The sequence below is a fragment of the Cyprinus carpio genome, chromosome A25 (genome assembly GCF_018340385.1).
Source record: "Cyprinus carpio isolate SPL01 chromosome A25, ASM1834038v1, whole genome shotgun sequence".
NCBI lineage: Eukaryota > Metazoa > Chordata > Actinopteri > Cypriniformes > Cyprinidae > Cyprinus > Cyprinus carpio.
In genome coordinates, this window is record NC_056596.1 from 8,668,505 (window position 1) to 8,690,509 (window position 22,005).

Consider the following 22,005-nt stretch of genomic DNA (forward strand, 5'->3'; position numbering starts at 1 on the left):
AGATTTACTCCTGACCCTAAGGTTGTGGGTTCGAGTCTCTGGCCGGCAATACCACGACTGAGGTGCCCTTGAGCAAGGCACCGAACCCCCAACTGCTCCCCGGGCACCGCAGCATAAATGTGTGTTCACGGTGTGTGTGTGCACTTTGGATGGGTTAAATGCAGAGCACGAATTCTGAGTATGGGTCACCATACTTGGCTGTATGTCACGTCACTTTTTTACTTGGCTACACGTCACGTCACTATCATATATAAGCACACCAGCAGTTTGCAGTATATCTTTATGTCACCAGGGGGCGCTGGATCCTTATATTAAACACCAATTTGTAATTCACATCGTTACAATTAGTCAAAAGGTATTAGTCTTAAAAACTCGTGTCTGCCGTTAAAAATAATAATAATTCGATCTACGGACTTATATTTTATGTTTATAATCACTATGCCAAAACGCTATTTAGAAGACTTAAGCGCATTACAGATTACAGTACCAATCAACTTTTGTCGTCGGTCCAAAACAACAGCCACTATAGAGCTAATAAACAACGATTTCATTGCAATGTATTATTTTAATGCGTTCGTACACTACTACAATTAAACGTTAAATTAAACAAATAATTTACGATAGAAAACGAATTATCATATCATATCATATCATTATAATTATCATAACACAAGAGCAACTTCCCTTTCAACGAAATTCAAATGTGTGTGCATTCCCTTTAAACGAACATACCATTTCGACCGAAAGAAGGACACCTGACCGCAAAGACTGACTAACTGCGATATTTTTTCCCTCACATTGACTCGATCAGGTCAGCTAGTTATTAAAAAAATTTTAATATTGTAAACAGCAGACATTATTAGGGTTTCGGTTGACTTGTATTGATATTTGATTTGTTTTGGTACGCGTAAACCCCTATCCCCGTGACAGGTGGTAGCGCCCAGCCCATCTGTTCTCCTCCTGTGAAACGCGGATTGAAACAGATTGAACGACTCCACGGGTCGCGATGGCTACTCTACCGCAAGGACAGCAAGTTTTGCAGTTTAGTTAAACAAGTTCTATGTGAGGAACACGACGGACGGAATCGTCTAAGCCACACTTTTTTAATGTGAGACACTCGTTGGATAACAGAAAAATGTCCCAGGGATGTATAACTTCTGTGGAGGAGATCCAGTCTTGGTGGGAAGTCCCCGCTGTAGCGCACTTCTGCTCTCTCTTCAGGACGGCGTTCAATTTACCAGACTTTGAAATCGAGGTAAATTATACCTGTCCGAATTTACGCCTCCGTTTCCTTTCCGTAAGGTTCATTAAAACGAAACTAAAAAATAACAACTCAAGTTTGCCATTTTTCCCAGCCATATGACTCTGTTTGTTACTTTTTAACATTCGCTCTATTTGTGAGCTAATAATGGTGCGCTAGCGCAATTCTCTGATAGTGTAACTGATAGAATAAAGTCAGTTATTTAGCGTTGGTTTATATAATAACAGAGCTAAACCGTCCGTTCGGACGTCTACCCAAAACACTGGACGTGCTGACTCTTGTGTTTATGATTTGTTTTTACTTCAAAATAAGATTTTATTAAAGACAACGCTTGTTTTTTCTGTGGTTAGTGGTGTTTGGTTTTGTCTTTGTTTACAAACTGCGTGACTGAGCGGCGAGTTGGGTTATGAACGTTAGCAGGTTAGACTTTTTCACCTTGTTTAAGTTCAACAAATTATTAATGTAACGTTAATCGGTTTAAGTTTAGTCTTAAATTCGCCTGTTCAATCTTATGAGACCCTTTTTTTTTGTTTTTTGAGATTCACGCCGCAAGTGGCGTCGAGTAAGACTGGCTCATAAGCTTTTTAGTGACTTGATTAACTGGATCACCTGTGCTTGTTTTGTTGTGATGTGTTGTTTAAGCTAGGTCCTTTGTTGTAAACAGGCCAAGTTAATGATTATTAGGTTACAAGTTTATCGTTGGATCACTGGCTGCCTCCGAATTGGGCATTGTTTCATACAGTCTGTCTGTTTTGTTTGTTATTGATTTAGTCACTCTACGATGATGCTGAAAAATTAGTTTCAAGTTGATCTCTCGGTGCGAATGTAAGCCTGAAACATTTAAATAGAGTCGATTTTACATTGACACCCCCATTTTTAACATCTTCCCCTTAACTTGCATTTGGAAACAACACTGAGTTTGTCACAGGCATCAGTACACTCGGTCCATCTCGACCCCCACATGTGAGAAACGTGCTAGTCACTGGCTTTGTTATTGCGTGGAGGATTTGAGGTGCTGATCACCGCGTGCTGCTTCCCGGAAAAAAGTTATAACTGGCATGATCAATTAGGATTTTCATACTAGAGATCGACCGATATTGGCCTGTTAATGACAGATTATTTTATGAAAGATTATCATCTGTCTCTGAAATGCAGAAATGACTTTTAATTGTCTTTTTTACTCAAAATAACTAAATAAACAACAACACATATTTTTTATTATGACAACATCAATTATTACTATTAAATAATTATTGAATTATACACCTGTTGTTAATTATAAAGCTAATTTGTTTTATGGAGATTTTTTTTGTAATAAAAATGTATTGCTTTAGAATAAATTGCTGTAATTAAAAAAAGTAATTCAAACAATACTTTTAAATAAGTTACTTTGCATGTAGGTGCTATTTTTCAGAGAAAAGCGATGCCATTGACCAGTAGAGTATTAATAAACTAAAGCGTAAGTCCTCGATAATTGGTATGTTAGATGATTGCTGTGGCATGACCATTTTTGATTTTATTTTTTATTTATTTTTTATTTTTTTGCAACACTGAGCATCCTGCATATGTTTACTGTGTGCACAGTTTTTGTAATCTTTTTTTTAATGCAGTGATCACAGATTACAGGCAACGTGTGTCAGTGCAGTGTCAAAGGATTTACATTCAGAGGGTGGGGGTCTGTGTCAGGCGCAAGTCATTGACCGTTTCGCGATTCATCCTTGCATCCTAATTGCATTCAGCGTAGGTGTCCAAGGTCATTCAGCACAAAAGCTCTCAGTACCACTTCAGTATCCTGGTAACTTTGCAACCATGCGTGAATGGGACTGTGAATAATCCAATCGTTTGCTTTAATCTTGTGATTGAGACGTTTTTCAAGTCATCCCTCACATTGCACCAGTCTACTATTATAATCTTTTCTCTTAATCTCAATTGTCCTAATGCCTATTAGTGTTAGACTGGTTTATGAACACAGTAAGGATTCTCATGTCTTTGCATTACCGCAGAAGATTTTGTGTGAAAATTTGGTTGAACATGTTTTGGCATTGTAATTCCTTTATAGATTTGAAGAACTTTTAAATTTTGTGTTTAGTTCAAGTGCAAAAATGCTAAATTGGACTTTTGTTTTCCTTAATCCACTTTGCGTCTTTGGATTTCTGTCAGGTTTTGTCATCTCATTTGCATGAGCCAGTCAACACAAGTTGTTGGGAATGTAATCAAAGCAGATTTACCAGCAACTCGCTCAAAGATGATCCTCAATGGGGTGATGCATTAGTTTAGCTGACATTTTTATGTACCTGATCTGTTTGTTTTCAGTCCTTGTGGGTCTTATCCAGGGCCATGTCTAAAAAAAGCAGGTGGATAGTTCAGTAAATAGAATGCAAATCCAGGTGTAAGAGGATAGAATGTTTTTTACGTAGGAGAAAGCCTACCCTAAAAGGTGGCTCTATTAATGTTTGTCTTATGAACAGATTAACTTTGCACGTTGATTTTCTCACACACCTGATTTTTGTCACAAAGACCTTGATCACACCTGTTGAATAGGCTTTTTGTTCATCCGTTGAATCAAACTCTTGACTTCTGAACATTTTATAATATAAACTGGGAAAAGCAAAGTCAGGAATCTTCAAATAATCTTGGATTATTTTGCCATAATAAGGCTGAAAACCACTGAAAAAAATTGAATTTGCTGATGATTGTCACCCTCCGAGCTCAAGCTTTGTGTGTTGAACACGGTGGATATTACAAAGGCAGTGATCCAGTTTGAAGTTTAAGGTGTTGGCCAGCTCCTTTTATTCTAAGGATCCGTTCCAGGGGCTGACAATGGAGATTCTTCTTGGCAAGCTGACAATACAGCTCCTTGCACATTGTTCCTTGGTTACACTTCACAGTCTCGCTCCATATCTCTGCCCTAGATGAGAGAAGGGCTCGGCAGGAAGAGGCCTTATTCGCTTGGGCTCTCTCCGTGCTCTTTGTCTGTGTGAAGCACGCTTGATTTCCTGGCAGTGTGGCTATGAAACGAGCCCTGAAATCCCACCGCCTCCAAGAGCTGAGAGAGGCCGAGTCCTTCAGGATGTCCCCCCTCACCCCTCATACACAAACACAGCCAGAGGACCGAGCCTGCTGACTCCACACAGAGAATGAGAGTTGGTGTTTTGTTGCTTGTCTGTTTTCATATGTCTTCATTATCAGTTTGATGGTGTCTAGAGAGTGGGTGAATAATTGATCTGTAAGCGTTTGATGGGGTCTGGACACCAAACATTTGTGTCAATGAAATAAAGTTGCAACCAATACGTAGTCATATTTTAAGGATATAGTGACAAATAAGCCAAAGTTTTAATTGCAAGAAACAAAGTCAATTTGTGCAAAAAAGGCTCAAATACGAGTCACACTGTTTAATTATAAACCCACATTATAAGATATAAAGTTGCGATTACGAGAACTTGCCACTTGATCTTACAATGTGGACTTTAAACCTCACAAAGTCACAGTTTTTTTTATACTGAGGTGGTAATGATGATGAACCATAAACATCTATTATTCATTTTATATATATATATATATTATATCTTTTTTTTCTTTTTTTTTGTTAAAGATTTGCAAAGATTAAATTTTTACAGGGTGTGATAGTCATCCTCGTAATTGACTCTTCATTTGATCCTCTTGTGGCTGGACTCCTTTTGCACAGGCTTGCTAGTTGTTTCTCTGTGTTATTTCTAATGAGAATCTGTGACTGAGCGAGTTTATAATTCAGACTACTGATGCACCCCTAATTAACGCTTGTCTCTGTCAGAGATTGCATAGGCCATTGTGCAAGAGCTCATTAAGCCTTTGTTGAGCTCTGATGTAGCACGTCCACATGTTCCCTGACAGCTGTTTGTCTCATCCATGATCTTTTACATGGCAGAATTATCTCAGTGTCTTCCCAGTGGATTTTCACAGACTCCCCCCTTTTATCTTCCTTATCTCACCTTCAGCTCCGGGTACAAGTGCCCTTTTTGCTCTTTCCTCCACCCAACTTGGGGTTGTGTGTTCTGCCAGTGTTGAATAGAGCCTCATTCACGTTCCTCCTCGCACACTGCTTCATCATTGGCCCTGGCATGAGCATGACTAAATCACAGATGGTGGCTTTCTTTGCCTCTCCCCCCGGAGAGCCAAGATGGTCGTAACTAGGTGCTGGTGTTCGTCTGGGGCACCTTTTCTTTAGGGCCTCGCACTGCTTGATTGTAAAGGGAGATTTAATCTCAATGGCGGAGCGGGAGCCGACAATGGCTCTTGTTTTGAAAAACGGATGGATTAAGATGAGGAAAATGGATTTGTGTCAGGATCTGTAGTGAACTCTCGTTTTGATCCAACACCGGGTGCTGATTGAGAAGTATGGCCATGAGCGCGTGTGCACGTGTGAAGCCTGTTTTGAATTAGCAGCTTTGATGTGTGAGGGGCTTATTCTCGGTAGAGCTCCTTTGGTTTTGAGGAGGAGGAAGTGAACTCTGGCTGTGGCATTTGCACCATCAATAACTGATGGGTCATCAGGCCTTGTTTCAGGCCCCAGATGCTGTGGCTTGAAAAGGACCGCTCTCACCCACCTTCATTCTAGATATTTTAACTAATCTATTCCAGTCAACCAGATGAGAAAAGACATTCACGCATACTTAACAGTATCACTTTTTTTTTTATCAGAATAGCTTGTCAAGGCATGTTACTTGTCCCACACTGTTTGCTCTCTTAGCCTCCAGATGAAAGATTTTTGCTATGATATGATAATTTGTTCAAAAGTTTGGGTTCAAGATTTATTTTATTTTATTAAAACTTTTTTTTGTTTTAAGAAATTAGTACTTTATTCAGCCAGGAGACATTAAATACGATCGAAAGTGACAGTAAAACATGGTAATTTTGAAATAGATTTCCTTTACAAATAAATGCTGTTCATTTATACTTTCTATTCATCGAATCCTGCAAAAATACTGTTTTCATAATTGATAACAATCAGAAATGTTTCTTGAGCAGCAAATCAGCATATTAGAATGATTTCTGAAGGATCATGTGACACTAAAGACTGGGGTAATGACTGCTGAAAATTCAGCCTTACAAGACATTATGGGAATAAATAACATTTTAAAAATACATTACAAGTTAGTTAACATTGTAATAATTAACAATATTACTGTTTTACTGTATTTTTGATCAAACAAATGAAGCTTTGGTGATCATTATAAAACCTATCTCAAAAACATTTAAAAATCTTATGACTCCAAACTTTTGCTAACATCTTTATTTTCTGAAGTATGTAATACTAGATAGATTTATCAGTGTCTGCGATTTCTCTGATTCCAAAAATAGGGCCTTAAACCACTCATAACACCTTGGCAACTGCATAACAACCACCTAGCATCATGGTGTCGTGTTTTGCATTAACTTTGCATTCTTCATGTGTTAAATAATGACCCCATGCAACACTGAATCCATCATATGTACACAACACTTCTGCCTTAACCACCGTATCCATCCACATTGTGATCACCAACCCCCCACCCCCACCTCTGATTGACAGGTGAGGGTAGAAGTAAATGTATCAGATGGGTCCACATGGGGTACGGGTGGAGCGGGGTGGAGGGGTTTGTACTCTGTGGTGTTTGTTTCAGGCAGCTCCATTGTTGAAGCACCCCATGGCTCCCAGTGTCTGTCTCCAGTTTGAGGCTGCCGCCCCACACGCCGTTGCTTGTTTGTGTTTGGTCTGGGATGAAATTGAAGCCCCCATTGTGATTCTAGTTTGTCGGGTTTGTGTTAACCCGCTTAGAGTGCCACTGTCAGGTGTTCCTCAGAGCGACGTGCTGTTTTTTGCTTGTGGCAGCATGATGCAAGAACCTGCTGGGAGCTCGTAAGAGCATGATGGGAAATCTGATGTTTAGTGTGTCATTGGGGATTCCAGCTCTCTCCCCGCAGACAGTTGAGTAGGTGGGGTGGCAGCGATGGGAGCTCCAGCGGGAATGTCAACCTGCAGGATGGAGTTGTATGGTGGGGGAGGCTGTGCGCATTAAGGTTGTGACAGTGAGGAAATTTTCCCACCGGTTAATTGCCTTTTGACAACACCAATAATACCGGTACCACACCATGGGGACGGAGGCGTTCCGGCTTTTCCTCACTTTCCTTTGCTTTTAAATAGCTTGTAAAAGCGCCATGCACATTTTACTTTCACTTTCAAATTTTGCCAATTTGGTGTAAAGAAATTGTTTGTTTTTAGTTTGTTTGAATATTCCCTCTTTTCCTCACTTTTAAATAGCTTAAAAGCGCTGTGCGCATTTTACTTTCACTTAATTATCAAATTAAAACCTTATCGAATTAGCGGTAGTTCAGCGTCAATTGCTTGAATGCAGCAACAAAATACAACGTCAAACTCACTTTAGCCTATATATAAAACATAGAACTTTTATTAACAAAATTAATAAAAATACGCCATGCTATAGGGAAGGCTATGCCTAATATAAAATAAAAAATAACTTGTATAAAGTTTAAATAGCTATACAAAACTGGAAATAAGTAAACGTATAATATAACCAAATAATTAAGAACAAATGTTTATTAGCAAAACGAATAAGACAGCTTGGAGGCACAGCATACACCTTGATGTCAAATAAAATAAATAAATTATAGTTTAAATAAATTAAAAATCATCAAACACTGTGGAACCAATTAACCAAGAAACGAATGTTTAAAAAAACTTCCAAAATCACCTTAGATAAACAGCAAAAGTCAACAGCCTTTTCAAAATAAAAAATATTGCCAGACAGGCGCTTTTGCATTTCGTTTTGAAACTAAATCATCCGCCATCGTCTTGTCTGTCTCACCCATACAGTCTATGGTCTCACCTCACTCTTCTTGTCAGTCAGCTTGACTCACTCTCCTCACTGGATAAATTAAATCTGATCTGTGATGCGACTGTCGTTCGGCACGCTGCATTGAGCAGCCAACGTTCAGTTTTTAATTGTAGTGTCTGTTCTTTTACTGAACTAAATGATTTTTATTACTATTAAAAAAAATCTAAACGATGGTGGGGGTCGGTGATGTAACCGGTGTTGTGGCTTAACAACGGTATCACCGTAAGCTCTGTCTATAGCGGGACTTATACTTTCACCTGGCTCCACTCCGCAAGCCTCCACTGACTGCGCATGCACCTTCCCAAATGCGATGAGGAGTAATTGTCCTCTAAAACCATCGGGAATCACCGGTGAGAAGAAGTAATTTGCCAGTACAAGACTTCTCGCGTGATGAATGAGTTGATGAATTAATAATTTCTTTATTTACAAACTTAAAACAATCTTAAACTATTGGCTTTATTTCACATCAAACACAAGACAACTTTAAGCAAATAGTGTATTATTAGTATCAAAATGAATTCTAATTCTATTTTATACAATAAAAATAAAACGTATTTTAAATAAAAAGCCTTGGACAAACTAAGTCTGATTTATACTCGACGCGTCCGCAAGTTTGCTTGGGTGCGAGCGGCAAATATGACATCAACGCAGTGTTCCTGGAAGTTTGCTTTGAGTGCGAGCGATTCATTTTGTGTGGCTGTGTGCACGGCCTTTTCTGTTACTTTCCGCGCAGCTCCGCATTCGAAGATGCATGAGTTCAGGGTGATTCTAGCTGAACATGCACACCTGTGCCGGCATTTGTGTGAAAACAGAAGCAGTTTGATGTGAAGTTCAAACTCCATCAGATTCTTTTTGACAATTGACGGAAAACAATGCATAGTTGTTTTGCATAGTTTGTCCAAGGCTTTTTATTTGAAGTACGTTTTTTTTGTTGTATAAAAATAAAATAGAATTCATTTAGATACTATTTATACAATATTTGTTTAAAGTTATCTTGTGTTTGATGTGAAATAAAGCCAGTAGTTTAAGATTTATTTAATCAGTTTGTACATAAAAAAATTATTAATTCATCAACTCATTCATCACGTGAGAAGTTTTGTACTGGCAAATTACTTCTCACCTGTGATTCCCGATGGTTTTAGAGGACAATTACTCCTCATCGACCCCTAATGTTTCAAAGAACAGTATAACAGCGAATGCGACAACTATAAAAGCCTCGTCCATTTGGGAAGGTGCACACTTAGTCAGCGGTGGCTCGCGGAGTGGAGCCAGGTGAAATTATAAATCACGCTTCAATTAGCCTTATCGTGGCAAGCCTAGTGCGCATGAGACCTGAGGAACCCTCAGCCTACAGTGGAGGTGGCAGAGAGAGCGTGTACGTGTAAAACGTGTGTGTGTGTGTTTTAGAGGGGTGTGCTGGGGGTGTCAGCGTGCTTTAAGAGGCGAGTTTGTAACAATGGCCCAGCTAGACCCACTCATCTGCTCTTGGGAACAGTTGTTTGGAGAGAAACCATGGTTGTCTTGTCTGTTATGCTTATGGTAATGTTTCCTGGTTGTGCTCACATCACGACACTCTGTTTGCTAAGGGTCTTGATGTTAAAAATAGTCAATGTCAGTTTGTTCTGACCTCTTTTTCAGACCAACTCAAACTGAACTCTGAAATTTGACTTCTTGGTCTTTCTATGCTATAAACTAGGGCTGGGCAATATGGGCAAAATTATCACGATGGTAAAATTATCATGATAACTTTTTTTCATATCAGTTGATATCGATAATTATCACAATAAATGTCAAATCTTTATTTATTTCAAGTTTAAAGCCAGATTTTTGCTCCAAAGTAAAAGTTGTAGAAACCAGACCATTAATTTTCAAAATAAATATCTAAATTGAAAAATTAATTTCTTAAAAGTGATATTGTTTCAAATCAAGAAGCAGATTTGGGTTGCCTGATAATATTAATAATAATAATAATATCACTTTTTGTCTCTTAGAAATGCACATTTGATAGTAGCTTGAGTTAGGTCAGAGGTACATTTTTGTAAAATCTGTAAAAATTGCAGCAATCTCAGTTTTATATGGTTAAATTTATTCTGACCAAGTTTTTATTTATTTAAGTAAGCATTGGTCTCCCATTGTAGCATACATTTAAATCATGATAAACACAGTTAAAACCACACATATAGCACCTCAATACCATGATAAAAATATAACTATATGGTTTTAAGGTAGCCTATTTGTATGAAAAGTAGTCTAAAAACATTCAGTATAAATGCACACATGCTATATAGCTTAATCACAAATACATACTACAATTATATACCATTACTTATGTAATTATATCACGATAATTATAGTTATCGAATTATCGCCCAGCCCTACTATAAACAATCAGCCCTGCCTTATTTTGAGTATTAGCCTCTAACTACTACATGCTTGGCTTACAACTAGTTGCTAGTAAATGTAGCTTAATTCATACCTGCTTCAGATACATTTAAGTTGATACTTTGGGTCCAAAAGTCAGACTTGAATCACACCTAAATTCAGACTCAACTTAGACTCATAACCAACTGACAAAAATTAACTTAAATTATGTGTATGCCTACAAGGAGAAGTATTTTATCTGAATATTGTGGAATTATAGACGAGCAAGTCTCTTCTGTGGTCTCTATTTTGAAAACAAGCACATTTTTAATGAGCGGCATTTAAAGAAGAAAAAAATTGTTATATATGTGTATCCTTTGACTGTTAATTATTACTTTTAAAGCAATGTTATTAATATAAAATGGTCAAAACTATTGATGCACCGATCATGATTCTTCATGGCCGATTCCGATACCGATTTCTAATTTTTTTTTTTCTTTAAGCATCAAACAAGAAAGAATGGAAGTATACATAAGATGTATATTTGGTATATAACAGGTCAAACTGGCTTTTGGTTACTGAAAACAATAACTGTAATCTGAAATTAAGGGTGGTAATTGCGCAGTAAGCACATTCAATGTAATGATTTGTGGTTATGAGATTTAAATGAGGATTTAGCTTTTGTTTTTAAATTGGATTGGTTGTTGGTTAAAATAGTGGCCAAAGTAGAACAATCGCCATATCATAACTCAATATGTCATTTCCATACTTAAAATACATATTTTACAATGACTGTTATGCATATTTGTCAAAAATGCAGCTAAAATACTTCCTACCAATGGCCATCCTTCACAAAACTTTAACATCTAGCACAGATTTATCGTAGCTCATTGACAAATATCTGATCTTCCTTTACACAGAGTGCACATGATCGCGAAATCGAAAGTCATTCAAAAGAGATTTAAATTTGCATATATGCCCATCTATATGCATATATGTTTGCGGAAGTGGGTGGGACTGGATTCAAAAATCTTGAGCAAGCGGTAATGGTCAGAAATTCAGCGTGAGCGGGATTAAGACAACAGATTTCAAAATAATGGCACACAAATTACATGTTTGCGAATGATTCCAATGTAGTCTGTGCACACGGGCGTACTTCCGGAAAAATCTGCCAAAAAAAAAATAACATTTATGGCCAGTCAACTGGTGCATCCCTAGTCAAAACCAACTTATTAAAAAAAAACAAATACTTTTAATATAGGATAATACTGATGTTAATTTTGTGTGCAATATACTTTTTTGAGGGATTTACCTGATTGTTAACTTTTTTTTATTTCTTTTTTTTTCTTTTTTTAGTTATCTTTACTGACAAGGCATGGTTTAACCTGATGACATTTGTTTAGCAGGAATACTTTCATAAATAGTAAATATTGTAACATTCTCTCAAACTCATGCTTGCCAATGTAAGTAACGAGAAGTCATTTTGTGGCTTAGTATTTGTTGATAATGTTTTAAAACTTTTTTTTTTTTTTTTTTTCTTGATTATAATTGTCATTGTGTATGTTTTAAGGCATCAAACCCCAATGCTCAGTTTTGTTTTACTTTCTCTGGCAAACTAGTCCTGTGTTAATGGTCCATACATAAGCACATTATTGCACCTGGTGGTATAGAGTAATATCCTGTTCAAGATGTTGGCAACAAGACCACCAAGTGGAGGCCACGCAAGAGACCTGAGAATATGTGGAGGCCATTGTGAGGGGAGGTTTCCTACAGTTAATGATCCCCATTCAGTCGCCTGCACAGTGTTCCCAAACCCTGGATGTGTCTGACCACCCATCCATGGCCACCTGTTGCACCTGGCCCTGACATTGAGATGGGTGGCCCAACTGTGCTGTTTAAGCTGCCCTGCTCTTGACCCATTCTAAAATTTGACTGATGGGTGGTATGACCAAAATATTTTTGAAATTGAACCCAAAAATGTTTTGCATTTTACACAACCATATAAAAATACCTAGTTAAGAATCTAGAATTTAGTATTTCAAAAATTAAAGGTACATCATCTAATCGTGTTATTTTGTGATTTTTAGTTTGAAAGAAATAACTATTAGTTAAAGGGGTCCTATTATGCTCTTTTACAAGGTCTTGATTTTGTTTTGGGGGTGTACTAGAACAGGCTCTCATACTAGGTTGTTCGAAAAACACATTATTTTTCACATATTTTACATTACATCACCTCTCTCCCCAGTCTGGCTTGAACAGCTGGAATAGTTTCTGTATCAAATGAAGGCCCGCCTTCTGAAATACGAAATGAACTGTGATTGGTTAACTGAGCCAGTGTGTGTTGTGATTGGCACTCGGCGCCTGGTCGGGAAATGTCATGCTCCTTACCATAGTCGCCTGCTGTGAGCTTCAGTGTAAATATTGCATCAAAATCGAATCAATTTGAGCGTGATTTAAACCTGGATGATTGTAACCACTCTAAGCTCGTCTGCCTTGGGAAAGCTAGCGTATCTCTGACATAGTGATAACACTCGTTGCCTTCTCTAGTGCAGCTCAACCAGGTCTCATCCCATTCGTCGATCTTTGTGATATCACAAATCCCGGAAAATATGCGTTGTAGTACAAACGAGTCATTCATTGTATTTTTTTTAAAGTGATTTTTGTTAAATAAAATATCTCCTTTTGAATTGGACTTTAAGCTTTGTAACTTTGCAGATCTTTTTATGCTCAAACAGCAACATTACAGACTAACTAAAGTTGAAAAAGTGAAAAAGCATAATAGCACCCCTTTAAGTTACAAATAGAAGACGTATGAGCCATAATTATTTGTAAAAGTGTACAGTAAATATACTGTACTTGAAGAAAATGTAAAAAAAAAAAAAAGAATAGTATATTAAATAGTATTTGATGATTTGTTAATTGCATTAAATAGCCTATATTATACTTCCAAATAAACATTTGCATTGGGTCTTTATTTAAGCATGTTTTGGCCTGAGTTTTTGTAGCATTTACAACATTATGACCAGCAGGCGTCACCAAGCGTGTGGCGTTTTGAGTGATTCGAGTGAATCATTTTGCGAAGCTAATGGTTCAATTGATTAAAAGCTTTGAAAGGTTTGTTTCTCACATCCGTACAATGTCAAAGTACAACAGTTTATGAGATTAACCATGCATTGAAATAACTTCTTTCTGTGAACTGATGAGGCTTCTACACAGTGCTAAAGGCAATGTCGATTAGAATTTCATTATAAATAAACATTATCCTTATGAAAAATGCCAGAGATGACTTAAACACAGATAAACCATATAGTGTTGCAATCGTGTGTTAAAGGGTTACTCCACCCCAAAATGAAAATTTTGTCACTAATCACTTACCCCCATGTCGTTCCAAACCCGTAAAAGATTTGTTCATCTTCGGAACAAAATGTAAGATATTTTGGATGAAAACCGGGAGGCTTGTGACTGTCCCATTGACTGCCAAGTAATTTACACTGTCTAGGTCCAGAAAAGCATCCTTGTGGCGCGGCTGACACAGAAGAGCATACGCTGCCTGCGTTCAGCTCATATTCCCCCCGAAATGGCATTACGGTGATGCAAAGAGAAACAGAAGAGACGCGTTGTTGAATAAAGTCGTTATTTCGTTTTTCTTCACATACAAAAAGTATTCTCGTTGCTTCATAATGTTACGGTTGAACCACTGATGGCAGATGGGCTGTTCTGTCGATGTTTTTCATACTTTTCTGGACCTAGACAGTGTAATTTACTTGGCAGTCTATGGGACAGTCTCAAACCTCCCGGTTTTCATCCAAAATATCTTAAATTGTGTTCCAAAGACAAACAAAGCTTTTATGGATTTGGAACGACATGGGGGTAAGTAATTAATGACAAAATTTTCATTTTGGGGTGGAGTATCCCTTTAAGTTTCATCAGTCAAACATTTCTTTCTGCATTTTATTCAGCTACAGCGATTTTCCTGGAAAGTCATTTGTTTTATTACTCCTACGAGTCTGCCTCGTTAACTTTCTGTGCAATGGTGCCCTCTGGCGTTGGGTATGAATGAAACTAATTATACGTGAGTTTAGTGCTGTTTGAAAAACTTTTTGAAATATCACGGTTATCGCTAATACCGGTATATCACGACACCCCTAATTAACACGATAATGATATTTAATTTTTTTTTATTATGATTATCGTCAGTACCAACAAGGGGTGTATATCATGACACCCCTACATCAGGCGATGTCTACAGTGTAACATTGTGATGCACGATGACATCACTAGATGGCCATCTGCCAAAACACTGAAAACAATTAATTAAAAACACAATGTTCTCATTTTCCACAAGATATTTTTGTCTTAATCTCATCAGCAATTTTGATTTTGGCATGCTCTGTGGCAGCTGCCCACTGAAGGCTTGGATATACTTTACTTTCCGAGTTGCGTTCTGGCTTGCGCACAGCTGCGTCCACACAGCTTTCAAAGTATACTCAACCGCGGATTGACGAGCTTGACACATGTGCAGTATCACCTACTTGGCGGCTGGACATTGTGATGTCTGTCAGCCAGAGTGCAGATGGACAAGCTTGACAAATGTTCAGTATAACCTACTTGACGGCTGGACATCGTGATGTCTGTCAGCCATCAGCGATGGAAGATGGCATCGTCTATCGCACCAACCCTAGTTCACGGTCTTCCTGTTGCTCCCTTACACAGCGAAAGCTGTTTGTGCCCATAGGCTATACCATCTGTAGAGGGTTTCTGGTGTGCACCAAGAACTGATACGGGGGCGGCTCAGTTTTGCCAAAGCTCTGTCATGGCAGAATCACAAACCTGTATCATTGACACTACAGTTGTCATGTGCCCTACCGCGTCATACACATTGAAGATTTGCTTGGTAAACCATTAAAGGAATATTGTATTCTTAAAAGTCTTCTTTTATATTCTTAAAAATATCACACAATATCACACAGGGTAAGTAAATGATGACAGTATTGTCATTGTTGGGTAAACTCTTTAACCTTGGACTTGACTGAAGATGTTACTCCTAATGACTCATCAAATGCTTTCACTTTGGTTGCTTGCCCAGCTGTGCTGTGCACTTGCCATACCTGTTTTGCTAGTTGGTTAAGGAAGAAGATTGAGGTCGGAGATCTTCAGGGAGCTGTTAGAAGAGACTTTGTGGAGGAAAGGACACGTACAAAATTAATTCCCCTTCTCTGCCATCTGAGCCACTGAATGGCACTTCAAAAGCAAAGTGGGGTTGTGTTAATCCCCCGCAGTCGGCCTCAGGTTTGAAGTGTGATCAAAGTCATGGCTGCACTGATAGATGGGCCCACTCTGGCCCTTTTACTGTCAAGGGACCAGGAAGTTTTGTAGGCGTAAGAGAGGATCTGAGGGGATGTGTGGAAGGCCAGAATGGCCCATCACTTGAAGATGATACTGGGTGTTCATGACAACCCCAAACACTCACAGTGTTAATGAGTCATGAAGAGATGGATACAAACAGATGAAGCCATGAAGAGGTACAAAATTTGCCCGGGCATAAGCCTTTTTGTTACATTTCACCTCTGGACTTCCTGCCCAAGTACACTGTCTCCTTCAGTAAGGAGTTTCACGGACACTTTAGACTCTTTATTGAGTACCTGGAGGGGATTATCAATAGCTCTTAAATTGCTTCAAAAATCAACCCAAAATAGCCTAATAGATTCAGCATGTTAAGCAATACCACTGACATTTTTCCTAGAGAACAATCTAAGGACAGTGCATTTTTTTCACCTTAAGCACAAACGTGTCTCATCCTGTTTTTCAAGCTCTCCCTCTGTTTTTCCTCCTACTGACACTGGGCTCCTGGTTTCCATGCCTTTCCACAGCCAGGAGTAGTGTGAGCTGACCCTCTGTGACCCCATTCTCTCCGTCATTTCTCTAGAGAGAAACAGCAATCTGCAGCTTGAGTGAATCTCACAATGAATGGATGGGCTGCCTCTCTTGCCCTTGAGTTAATTTTGTAGTGTCACTCTGTTCTGAAGGGGTAAAGGGGGAGGATGTTTTATACGGGAGTTAAAAAGTGCTCCCTGTTGCCTGAGGGACTGAGCAGCTTGCTGAGTCCTTGTGAAAGGAAAGCAAACGCAGTCGGTAAGCTACTTGATAGGGCTGGACGATTATGGCCTAAAATCAAATCCTCGATTAATTAAACATTTTACCTCGATTATGATTAATGAACGATTATTTTGTTTCTGTTTTGTTTTTTTGCCTTCATAGTTCACTGACAAGGTTTGTACTGTAAATATGATTGACTATTAAAGGTGGGATATTTTTTCCTATTGAAAGAGCGATCTGACATCATAGCTCACTGTCAGCAGTTATTTTATCTATGTTCGTAACATTTCTTACAGATTATTGCTCGGTGTAAGAGATAAATAAAGATCAGATAAAGATAAATTAGCACAGTAGGCCTACAAGTACGAGTGATTGCGTGTGTGAATTAGTCATACCATCTCTATATTAATTGTGAAGCTGTGGGTTGTAAATAGCCTAGTTCCTTCAAAAGTAGAAAAATATGCTATAATAAGTTTTGAGATTCTAAGCTACTTAAGTGATGAATCACAGGACAGCGCTGACAAGTAGTTTCTGCATTCCTCTGTGTGCGCGAAATTCACAGCTACTATTTATATGAGTGTTCGTACCACAGTGCAGCTGCGCGAACATGGTAGCTCGATATAATAATACAAATCCGATCGTCTAGTCCAGCGGTTCTCAATTCCAGTTCTCGCGCCCCACTGCTCTGCACATTAGAAGTGAGCTCCGGTCATGAACTGCGTTCCCATTGACATGCTCCCTACTCCCTGAGCAGGGGATATCTGTTGAAATTTACCTCACTTCGGAACATTCCTTCACAGATTTGCGCTGCGCAACGTCTTCACACATAGACAAGTGTGACATCATATACCTCTGTAAAAAAATACAATATAAATTCACGTCTCGCACACTTCAGCGCACTTTGAATGGAACATACACGTTCACTTAGAACTGGAACCATGGTGGAATATCCTGTGATGTCCACTTCGCAGGGCACTAACGTTCGAATAGAACAAAAGTCTGAAGCAATAAGAGAAACGTACAAAATGTGCAGAGCAGTGGGGCGCGAGGACTGGAATTGAGAACCGCTGATCGCTTGAATGTCCAAACCATAAAACAAATACAACTGACAAAGTTTAGTGAAGACGCAAGGCTCACCGCTCGCACGCCATCACTATGTGTTGAACCGGCATTCACCTCTGTGTTTTGCTTTTATGACTGACTGGACGGGGCAGAGTCATTGTGGCTACACGCGGTAGTATGCTTTTAAGGGGTAAGTATTAACAGGATTAAAAAAACTAAATAACCGTCATGGGAAAATTACGTTGGTTAGAGTTTCAGAATTTCGGTTTCAATTACTTTTCGATTAATCGTCCAGCCCTACTCCTTGAGATGGACTGGTGATGAAGCACTGGCCATTTACATTTCTCAATCTCCCCCTCCCTTTGACATTGGGCATACAGAGGAGAGAGAAGAGCATGCTGGGTCAGGTTGTGCTGGGTCAGCTCAGTCCAAGCTGTGGCTGTGGGCTCATGCTGTTGCTTAGCTTCTCTTCTGCTCCTTTCAGTAGGCTGGAGTTTGCAGTCCTACTTACTGCCGCTTCATAAACCCTCAATAGTTGCAACACAATGGAAGAAGACGGGGTTAAGGTTAAACCTCAGTTCCATCTTGTTGCTAGAAACTGTATTGAGAACCTGGAAAATTTTTGAATGCATTTTCAGTATAGTTACTCTAAAAATTTTACCATATATCGAAGTCAGGTGGTTACCTACCATGCTTTCATACTCTTGTAAGTGCTCCATTGTTAATTCATATTGACAGTGACTTATTGCTTCTCATATTGGTTTTACCTAATGTTTTCATAGCCTGTTCATAGTCTAATTTGTTTTGAATTGTCATTAAGCTATCACTTTCATCTAGAGCAAATTACAGTACACCTATTATTGGGAAAATCCCTTCAGAGCAACCCAGAGTAAAGTGTCTTGCCCAAGGTCACGATAGTAATAGATCATGGATTGCCCCTTGAAGGGATTGAGCCTACAATGGTGCCCAGATCTTTCAGGACTTGGCTACGCCAGCTGTTATAATTTAATGCATCAGTTTGCTTCAGGAATAAGGACTTCTGACCAAAGCCTTTCAAGTTGTGCCACCCTTGGTACTTAACCTTCACATGAATTACATTTGTGAATCATGTGACAAAGTATGTTTACACTTTATTAGCTTATTAGCATGCATATTACTAGCATGGCTTTTTTATTAGTACTTATAAAGCACATTAATCCCTTATTCTGCATGAACATATTTTAGATCCCTTAATCCAACCCCATACCTAAACTTAACAAATACATTTCCAACTATTAATAAGCAGCAAATTACTAATCTACTGAGGCAAAAGTTGTTGTTAATAGTTAGTTAATAGTCAGAATTGGCCTCCAAACTAAAGAGTGACTGTCTTTTTGAAATTGAGATGAACCACTGATGGATGATACTTTGCTTTAATCCAACTAACTTCAAACTTTTGAAGTGCAAGGTTGAGAACCAAGGGAACACTTGGTAAATTTGGTCCTGTTAACACTACTAAACTAAAATAAACTATACAAGTAATTATACTACAATTAGCCTCTGTGAAAGACAGAGGTGATGCCCAAGGTGCATTTAATCCTTTTAAATATTGAAATATGCATTGTGTGGTTGGACGAAACCTGCTGTCGCTTAATTATAAAGACATACTTAAATGTCCTCACTATGACATACACCTACTCTGTGCTGATTAACCAATCAAAGTTGACCTTGGGCTAAATTTCATTAACACAGGTGAGAAAGCAAAGACTTAAGAGGATGAGTAATACAATTTTATACAGGAACTTGGGTTTATCCAAGTCAAATGGTGCATGAAAGTGCTTTGTAGTGGTGTAATCTTATAGCTTAAAATATCTAATTAAGTTGACACCACTTTAATCCAACATTAAGTCCACATTTAGAGGGTTTTTAACATGTGGCTCTTGAAAACAAAAGAAGTTATTCAGGTTGGTTCCTGAACTGGCTATGGTTGAGTGCCATCACTCTACAGGCAGTTCCTTGTAACAGCAATTTGTTTTTCTCTTGTTTCAGTCATAATGCATAATGACAACCTTAGAAGGTAGTCAGACATGATGTTATTGCATGCCCTTACTTTTAGCTTTAGTAAGAGTTTTGTAACTTTTTTTCACTGAAAATTGAAGCTACCATATGAAATTCATAAATCTACACTACTACTGTCTGTGAGTGCCTCACGCTATGTGGCTTTAGTTAGCCACAACATTTTCTCATCAGTGAAAGAGTGTATAAAGAGGTATAAAATGGTAGAGTTAGAGGTATAAAAATGTCAGGCTAGGCTGTTAAAGCTGACATCATTTCATATGTTCATAAAAGCAGCTGCTAGTTAAACTCAACCCTGCTAAAATGGCTAACCTCCCCTGCTTGCTGTTCTCTGTTTGATAGGAACTTGAGCAAGCACTACTGAAACAAGACCTAGACTTCCTCTCAGACCTCCTCTGCTCCCTGCTAAAAGGATGTTACCAGCGCAGAGACATCACGTAAGTGCATCACTATCAGTATTTCCTGTTCCCATTAATGGACTTACAGTCACAGTGTAACTGAAGTAGCATCAGTTCTTTTCTTCCATATTGTGATGTACATCCGAGTAAAATGGATTAGTGAAAATTAAAAAAAAATAATAATTAAAAAAAATGCAGGACGAGAATTATTTAAATTAAAAATTGCGACGTCCATACAAATGACAAAAATGAAATGATAAAAAATATGCTTTAGAAAATAAAGAATTTAAAAAATAGAAAATAAAGCTTAGTCAGTACTTGTGGCATAATGGCATAATGTTGACTTCCATAAAAAGTAATTTCCACTTACCCCTTGTTTTCTTTACAACTTTGTTGCCAAGACAACATAATGCCCTAAAATGACTAAGAATTATTTAAACATCTTTACAGCTTAAATAGCACAAACATTTTAACATAATATAATGGTTTTTATAACATTTTAAGCTTCACATTTCTTTTAAATCCTCCTATAAGAATTGCCACATTAACTTCAATTGGAAGTGCCACATGCCAGAACCTCTTTAATCTCTAAAGAGACCCTTTTTTTTTTTTTTTTAGTAATTAGTATTATGCAACAAATGTTGTTGATTGAGCTTAATTTGTGTTGAACCTGAAATATTCCTTTATTGGTTTGGGTGATTTATCAACCCTCCTCTGTGTTCTTGAAAGATCTTGCTCATGTTATTGCCCAACCCACATCCTGAATCCATCTACATCTGCATATGACCAGTTGCCTGTAGTAGCACTGTAGTCGTGCAGCTAGGTTACCTGCAGCAGTAGTAGGTCAAGGGGCCATGGGCCCCTTCCTAGTAAAGAGTGTGAATTATTGTGTGAGCTAGTGCTGTGATGAATCATTGGCCCCTAAAGGGAGCTCCCTTCCATAGTGGTCCCTCATCAGCAGCAAAAAGGAGTCTGGTCGATGACTGGGTAGGGAAGAATGATCCCTTTCGCATACTCAGGCAGGCCGTTAACAGGACACGGGGTTTTATTGGATTCGACAGCAACTGGCATCCAGGGGGAGGCCGCGGGGCACTGGCCTTTCACAGAAGTGCCCTTTTCATTCTACATGTGCTAAACACCCCAGCAGAATGGGGGAGGGAGTGTTACGGATGAGAGAGAGGCAGAGAAAGATGGAATGGCAGGGGGCCTGCAGCTGTGAGAGAGATCATTCTACTTTCTCAAGATAAGCCTATTCTTTCTCTCCTTTTTTGCTCTCTACCTTCTCACTTGTTGTCCTAAGGCTCACCCTTACCCTATGCATTAGTACCAGGAACTGGGTTTTGGGTTGATCAAATTGACCCCACCTGGAATTACCTTTTTTTTTTATATTATTATTATTATTTATTTATTTTATTTTTTAATTTTTAGGATTCAGTCCTTTAGCAGCTACCTGCAAGACATTATCAGTTACCGCTGGGAACTGGAAGAAGGGAAGGCCAATCCACTGAAGGAGCACCCATTTGAAGAGCTGCCACCACGCACACAGGTGGAAGTCTTGCACAGACTCTGTGACTATCGTCTTGATGCTGCTGATGTCTTTGACCGGCTCAAGGTAGTAACCTTGTCATAGCGCAAAAAGAGATACAGGTTTTGCATTTGTTTAATACTCACCATAACAGAAGTGATAAAAATGCATTTTGTCTAAAAGAAATCCTGGGTTTTGCAGGGCCTGGATTCAGACAGTTTACGTGTTGAGCCTCTGGGCCAGGATGGGAATGGGGCCTGCTATTGGTACTTTTATGGTACACGGCTGTACAAAGAGGAGCCAGTCGAAGCAGTGTCTCCCCAATACAGGTATGGAGAGGTGCTTCACAAGAGCCTATAAGAAACAATGGCATTT

At 38.6% G+C, this 22,005-nt stretch overlaps 1 protein-coding gene across 1 annotated transcript in view; it reads left to right on the forward strand.

Annotated features, from left to right (window-relative positions):
• Positions 1-968: 968 nt before the first annotated feature.
• The window catches only part of LOC109064477 (cat eye syndrome critical region protein 2 homolog), a 34,113-nt gene continuing 13,076 nt past the window's right edge, over positions 969-22,005 (forward strand). The window contains 4 exon segments of the mRNA XM_042715327.1: positions 969-1,255; positions 20,050-20,144; positions 21,534-21,717; positions 21,832-21,959. Of these exon segments, the coding sequence (XP_042571261.1) occupies positions 1,136-1,255; positions 20,050-20,144; positions 21,534-21,717; positions 21,832-21,959 (527 nt within the window). The 5' untranslated portion in view covers positions 969-1,135.